The sequence below is a fragment of the Microtus oregoni genome, unplaced genomic scaffold, assembly GCF_018167655.1.
Source record: "Microtus oregoni isolate MIOR12 unplaced genomic scaffold, Mior012 000048F_ref0000485, whole genome shotgun sequence".
Taxonomy (NCBI): Eukaryota; Metazoa; Chordata; class Mammalia; order Rodentia; family Cricetidae; genus Microtus; species Microtus oregoni.
The window spans coordinates 4712501-4720000 of record NW_024543222.1 but is presented as its reverse complement, the minus strand read 5'-3'; the positions used below and the strand labels follow the sequence as shown (position 1 = coordinate 4720000).

Below are 7500 nucleotides of genomic sequence, written 5' to 3'. Positions count from 1 at the left end.
GCCTGGTCTACAAGAGCTAGTTCCAGAGAAACCCTGTTTAAAAACAAAATAAAACAACAAAAGAAAAAAAAAACCTGTCTCAAAACACAAACAAAAGTCAGACCTGGTTGGCTAAACCGTTAATCCCAATGCTCTGGAGAGACAGGCAAACAGCCTGATCTACATAGTGAACCTAGGCCAGGTTACATAACTGAGGCCCTGTCTCAGTACATACATGCAAACATACATACACACACACACATACACACATACATACCACAAAAATCAACCAACCATTAGACTAAAAACCACACACAGAGAGATTGGTTGATTATCTTTCTATATATCTGTTATCTATCCCTCTATCTATCTGAAGCAGGCTAGGAATGTGGGGCACAAACTGAGAAAGGGGGGAATAATCCAATGAACAGGTAAGATCATTCATTCATTCATTTTGTTGAGACAGGGTTTCTCTGTGTATATCCCTGGTTGTTCTGGAATTTGTTCTGTAAACCAGGCTGGCCTCAAACTCTCCTGAGTGCTGGGATTAAAGGCATGTGCCAACACTGCCTGGCAGTAAGATCTTATTGATGTGTTTGGTTGAGTTGTTGGTACAGGTGAAGAGAAGAGATTCAAAAAGAGAAAGGGGTGTTTCTAGAGGCGTGGGATCCAGGGTTTGCTCATTTATTTATAATTTACTTATTATTACTATTATCCATTATTAGTAGCAATATCATTGTTATTGCTATTTTTGGGGTTCTTTTTGAGTATCGTCGGCAGTCCTGGAACTCGCTCCGTAGACCAGGCTGGTCTCGAATTCATAGAGATCCGCCTGCCTCTGCCTCCCGAGTGCTGGGATTAAATGCGTGCGCCACCACCGCCCGGCTATTTGTTATTTTCATGACAGGGGTTCACTATGTAACTAGATTAGAATAGAATCTGCCTTAGCCTTGAGTGCAGTGATGGGACTGCCAGCGAGCACCACCACGCCAGACAGAAACGGGAGTCTTTTGGTCGCAGTCTGCCGGTCAACCTCCGCCAGATGCCAGCTGGCTCCCGCCACCACACCTAAGCGACCAGTCCGGAGCACGAAAAACCAGGCGGAACTCAAGACGCGAGTGCAGCGCCAGCTCGCGGACCACTGGGAGAGCGCGCACCGGAAGCGGGCCTGAGAAATGAACATGGCGGCCTCCTGGGGCCTCCGCTGGGGCCTGAGCCGAGCTGGAACCTTGTTGCTCCCGCCGCCCGCGCTCTGTGTTCGCCGGGCTCTGCACAGACAGGTATTCGGCACCGAATTCCAGAGCATCTACAGCCTGGACAAGCTCTACCCCGAGTCCAAGGGCGTGGATACGGCCTGGAAGGTCCCGGTGAGCCGAGAAAGGCGGGACGGAAAGGGCGGGTCCTCTCGCTGCTAGGTGACGCCAGGAAGCCAGGCGGCGTGGAAGGTTTTGGTTGCTGCGGGAAGAACTGGTCGTCCTAGCAACCGGGGCGTGGGGGGGGGGGGGGAGCTGGAGACGGGGAGGGGCGGCTAGGACTTTAGGATGTGGATGCCGCCCTCGTGCTTCGGTAGTGCAGCCCGGGAGAGAGCCTGCCACCATCACCTCTTTCAAGATCACCAGCTTTCCCACGTTTGTTTCCCGGTCTTCAGGCCCACATTCTATGGGAAAGGTGAATTATGGCCCTTCAAAGTGGACATAAAAGCCGAGGTCCGCAAGCTGTATCGTTACTCAGTCTTTTGCCCCTAGTAACGTCAAGAAGCCAGAAACAAAGTTTGTTCCTTCAGGATGCGTATTTAGCCTGCTGTGTGTAGGTACACTTTCCTGGGCTAGAGCAGGAGAGAGGGAACCTACTGAGCTGCACCTATAGGATTGAGAGAGCATCCAGTATTTTCATATTTTCATTCATTCATTCACTCACACTTCGTTCAGCAGACTCTCTCTCTCTCTCTCTCTCTCTCTCTCTCTCTCTCTCTCTCTCATAAATGAATAAAACCAAGTAAGTCTTTAGAGAAAGTAAGCCCAGAAGGAAGAAGTAGAGCTAGAGATGCTGTTGCAGGTTTCTTGTGAATTTGCTTTGACAAAGGATCTCATGTAACTAGGCTGGCCTCAAACTCGCTACCTAGTTAAGGGTAGCCTTGAACTTCTGATCTCTCCACCTTCATCTTCCAGATGAAAAGATTATTGACTTGTGTCACTATACTGGGCCTGTTTGTTTTGAGAAAGGCTCTTTAAAAGCCCTGGCTGGGCTCTTAATTTGCAGTGGTCCTCCTGCCTCTGCTTCTCAAGATGATGAGGTGATAGGCTTGCAGCATCCAATCCAGCTGAGAGTTGCAGTTTTAGGTAGAGTGGTCTGGGAAAGCCAGGCCTGGAAGAAGTGGAGCGTAGTGGCCTACATCTGTAATCCCAGCACTTGGGAGGCAGGAAAATCGCAAGTTCAAGGCCAGCCTGGACCATGTGAGACCCTGTCACAGACAGAGAACCAGAAGAAGGAAAACGTGAGGATACTGGGGTGATGAGAGTCTTGGGCAACATGGTCAGTAAGGTCACCCACTTCAGAGCAGTGGTATGCTGGACAAGTGTGGCTAAGCAGGGCAAGCCAATGATGGGAAGCCAAAGAGGAAAGAGGTAGGTGGAGGCCAGGAAGGGAGTGATACATATTTTACAAGATTGACTGTTACAGAATGTTCCATGCAGTAGCCTGGAGAATGGCAAGAGCTGGAAGGTGAGTTCAAAGATTGCAGTAATATAGGCAAGAAAGGATACATGGGGTAGAAGCAGTAGGAATTCTGCAGATGGTCATATCCTAGGCATATAGGGAAGGAATTTACTACTGGATTGGCTAAGAAGTGAGAGCATGCTGGGTATGTGGAACTGTAGCTGAGCAAAGAGGTTTTCTTGAACCCAAAGTTGGGGGTCACCAACGTAGGTGACATTTTCATCGGCTTAGAAGGATGCAGTGTTTCAGGGAGGGAAAAGAAAGATCTCAATGGTGTATCAGAGTTTCAGCCACCGCAGAGAGATGGTAAAGGAGGTGAGGAAGAGACATAAAGAGTTGAGAAGAAAACCTGGGGCATGGGGGATTTACCAGAGTGGAAAAGTGAGCAGACATGAGGATTCCACCCTGCCCCCATTCTGAAGCTCAAACGAGTGAAGGCATCAAAGCGGGTGCGGATAAGAATGTTCTGGGTTTGGAGGCCAAGACAGCCTCTGGGGGTGGCCCTTGTGGTCCAGAGGATTTAAGGTTGGAGGGCATTGCTGCTGGATGAAGAGCTAGGGGAGGAGAAGGCCTGACAGGAATAACTCAGTTTGACTCGAGCCCTCCAGGTTTATGGAGCAGGATCTGCTCAAGACACAGTGCCTCTGGTGCCTACTTCCTGTGGCACCAGAAGGAGCAGGGTGGCACACTAGGATTGTTGCTCCAGGTTGGCAGAGGGTTGTTTAGTGTCTCTTGTGTATGTGTTCTTAGCCTTGTCTCAGCCACCCCATTCCTTTCCCCCATGAGCCAGGCTGCTGGTAGTACCCAGCGATAGCTTAAGCTGTGGCAGGCTGCTAGAGGCATGTGCCCCTCTTCTTGGAGGAGCACTGCAGTAGTGCCTGAGTTGGGGATGGTTTGATAGCATGATTTTGCTGGAGGCCCCAAAACAATAGTGCATAACTTCTTAAAAAGTGTTTGTTGCATTGATTTATTGTTTGTGTGGGTGTGCATACGCAAGTTGTCAGGCTTGACGTTTAGGAAGTGCTTTTACCCACTGAGCATCTCTTCAGCCTCAAATATATAACATTCTGCTTATAGCATTACACTATTTTTTTTTCTGTCTTGGACCAGTTAGTAGTGGGCTGGCAGGTGACGCCTTTCTTTGACACTATGTGTGTTATATTACAGGAGCATGCGAAACAAGCCAGCAGTGACATCCCTCTAGGTGAGTAATGTTTTTGAAAATGAGTCCTTTCAGGCGAGGGGCTACCTCAGGGTCAAGAGAGCATTTGCCTAGTGTGAGATAGGCCTGGGTCTGTCCCATGCACCACACACACAAAGTGTAGATCTCACCAGACGCGTGGAAGACAGTAGAGAGACCAACGGTGGGGGCGGAAGGACCCTTTGCAGCATAGCTTAGACTAGCGAGCAAATGATGGCTCAGCCATGCATGTAGACTGTGTGGTCTGCCCACATATGAAGAGTTCTGGATGTGCTTGTGATTTGGAGCTATCTTTGTGGGGTAGGAGTTGAGTGCTATGGGAAGAAGGAAGGTAGAGAGTGGGAGCCAGGAAAGTGCCTCATCACAGTCCCTGGGAAGACAGGCGTTCTGCTCCGTGGACAGTTGTTATGTTTCCTGGCCTCCCAAGCTCTGGAGGTTCATGCGGCATTGTTTGAACAGACTTAGCTGCAGCCAGCATTATGCAGGCTTGCTGGGCTCCACAGTGCAGCCATTCCCCTTCAGTTCCAGGTGCCTTTGTTACTGAGTCAGAACAAGATTTAACTGACTTTTCCAATGGAGGGAGACCTGGGAGGTGGTCTCAAGATGGGACTGTGTTCCCTGCCACCATGTGTCACCACCTCAGTGCCCACACTGCTGGGGTTTACCAGCCGGTCTTCTCAGTTGGCTTCTTCTCCGTCTCACTTACCCAGACACTATGAAAGCCTTTGCATGAGTTAGAGAAATGGGAGGAAGGAACCTTCCAGTTTAAAAATAGGCAAGATGGGTGGTGGTGGCACACACTTTTAGTCACAGCACTTGGGGGGCAAAGGCAGGCAAATCCTGTGAGTTTGGGGCCAGCCCGGTCTACAGAGTGAGTTCAGGATAGCCAGGGCTACACAGAGAAACCCTGTATAGGACTTCACCAAGACCATATGTAGGTAGTGGGCACTCTGCCTTTTGGGGTGGAAGCTCCTGAGCTGAAGATCAGGTTCTTACCCCTCCGGCACACAGTTTCCTCCCAGCCCGTGAGCTGGGCTCTGAGAACACAGTCAGAAACAGTACTCTCTTGTCCCTGTCTGGTCGTGTAGTCTCAACTGTAGGCCTCAAACTCCACATTCTCTTCCCTCAGCCTCCCAAGCAGGCATTACAAGGAATGCGCCGTCCTGCCCACCCCGTTGTGTCCTTTCGAGCTTCTAGCCCGTCCTGATTCCATATCCGCCACTCCTCTAACTGTGTGAAGCTAAGTCTGTCCTTAGCTTGAGCCACTGAAAGAGTAGTCTCTAAAACAAACAAGCAAACAAAACAAGGATTTGGTAGAATGTGCTAGATTTGGGTCATAATTTACTTCCTCCACTATCTGGAAGCCTTGGGAAAGTCAGTTGTCTTGATTTTAGTTTTGACATCTTTGGATGCTGTCCAGCTTTACTGGTGCGTGTGTGTGTGTGCACCTGTGTGTGAGTGCGCGTGCGTGGGGGGGGGGGTGTAATAGTCACATTGACTAAATTAGTACTCTACATGTCCCGCCATGGGGAACCCTCATGTATGTATTCTTCTGTTTGCAGATCGATTGAGCATATCTTACTGTCGGAGTAGCGGTCCTGGAGGGCAGAATGTTAACAAAGGTACAGGCCCGGCAGTGTTCTGGGATCGGGGTGTGAGAGGGAACTCTGCATTCACATTCCTCTGGAATAAAGGGTTTTCTGCAGCAGCACACACACCTCCCGCTTATAATAATCCTTTTGAGCCTTCTGAATGTGGCCATTTGTCTGGTGCTCACTGTAGGTTGTTGCTAAGGCTAGGATTGGCTTTTGAGGATAAACAAAGAGAACTCCAGCATGAGCTGGCAGCCTGCTTGAATCCACAAAGAACACGTTTCCTTTGCTCTGTGAAACCCATCCCCCGCTCTTTTCAGAGTCCTGTAAGATTTGTGAGAAACCCTGGACATTTGGATACCACAAGTCTAGTTTTGTCCCAGAAAGATTAGCCTTGTAGGCTGTTCCATGGCTAGCTTTGACACAGGCTAGAATGTCCTGGCTAGATAGTTGTCTTGGCTTCAGGACTCTCCCTGAAGGCCTGGACACTATGGCTTCTGAAGAGTCTCATGGTCCCTGCTCCTTCCTCCCTATCCACAGTGAATTCCAAGGCTGAAGTCAGGTTTCACTTGGCCAGTGCAGACTGGATCGCTGAGCCTGTGCGCCAGAAGATTGCTCTCAAGGTACTCACCCCTTTCTGCCCCTGCAGATCCCAGGGTGGGGACAGGCTTATGGGCTTTGTGGTGTTCCTCATTTTCCTCCTTGGCAGCATAAAAACAAGATCAACAAGGCAGGAGAGCTGGTACTTACCTCCGAGATCAGTCGCTACCAGTTCCGGAATCTGGCGGAGTGCCTACAGAAAATTCGAGACATGATTGCTGAGGCCAACCAAATGCCCAAGGAGCCATCCAAGGAAGACGCTCAGCTCCAGAGACTCAGGTACAGATGGGCAGGTGAGAGAAGGCAGGGGAGATGGAGTCCAGGAGCTCCCAGCATGGCAGTGGGGAAGCTGCAGAGAGGAGCAAGGTGCCAACCCAGGCCCAGCTGCACATCTGGCTCCTGCTGCCCGGGCTGCTCTGCTCGCCCTCAGCTTCCAGCCTTGAAAAGCCCTGATTGCACATCTGGGCCTCATTGCCGTCTTTTGTTTTCAGGATAGAAAAGATGAATCGGGAAAGGCTGCGACAGAAGAGAATCAACTCTTCCATAAAGACGAGCAGGAGGGTGGCTATGGACTGAAGTCACCCCACACTGTCTGCAGAGACGAGTGTCATGCCGCTCTGCAGGGCTGCCACTCCAGGGGAGACTTCTCGCTAACTGGAGCCTGGCCAGAGCGTTGCTTAGGAGGGACGGCTACAGGGCATCCAGGCAGCTCACCCGGTTGCCCTCCTCGTGTATTTCTGGCTGCAATAAACTTCCAAGCACAGGAACCTCACCTCTCAGAGCTTTGTAGCAGGGCTCCAGCCTCTCAGCCTGGACCCTCACAGTTACTGCCTAGTGCTGGGCCAGCACCTGGGGCAGCAGAGGAGTGTGGGCTGGCCCTTGAGCAAACAGCCGGAAGGGCCAGGATACCTGAGCTGGCGTTTGAGCTGGACCCTCAAAACCACAAACTGAACACAGTGGGCAGCAAGGAAGCCAGAGATGCCAAATGGCAGGTTGTGCAGGAGACTTGGAAGGTGCACCTGGCAGGAAGGCATGTAAGAGCGTCAAAATCCATTGCGCTACATCCCCAGGCCAGAAGTTTGGGTTTACTGTTTACATGCTGAGTGGGTGGGCGTTTGTATGTGAGGGGTTGGAGAGCAGCTTGCAGTCACCTCTGTCCCACCAGGGGGCTGGAACCTCACCTGCCAAGCCATCTGGCTGGCCCTGACTTTAGTTATAATGAGGGAGGCATGTCTGGTAATCAGAGGACAACTGTGGAAGTCGGTTTTCTTCCTCCACCATGTGGGTCCCAGGGGCCAATCGGGCTTGGCCACAGCGCTGTTCTTGCTGAGACATCTCACCAGTCCCTGCTGGTGTTTTTTATACCTCCCCCCGCCAATGTATTTATTTTTTAAAAGCAAGAATAAAGGCCAG

General features: G+C 50.7%; 1 protein-coding gene across 2 annotated transcripts; it reads left to right on the top strand.

The window, feature by feature from the left end:
* Nucleotides 1–1119: 1119 nt before the first annotated feature.
* Nucleotides 1120–6854, top strand: Mrpl58 (mitochondrial ribosomal protein L58). Of its 2 annotated transcripts, none has more exons than XM_041635866.1 (6): nt 1120–1346; nt 3862–3898; nt 5458–5517; nt 6028–6110; nt 6197–6366; nt 6579–6854. In XM_041635866.1, exons 1-6 carry the CDS (start codon nt 1155–1157, stop codon nt 6661–6663), a joined length of 627 nt encoding a protein of 208 aa, XP_041491800.1. In that variant the 5' UTR covers nt 1120–1154; the 3' UTR covers nt 6664–6854. The 2 variants fall into 2 exon arrangements, with proteins under 2 accessions (XP_041491800.1, XP_041491802.1); XM_041635868.1 differs by having other exon boundaries at nt 1137–1259.
* Nucleotides 6855–7500: the final 646 nt, after the last annotated feature.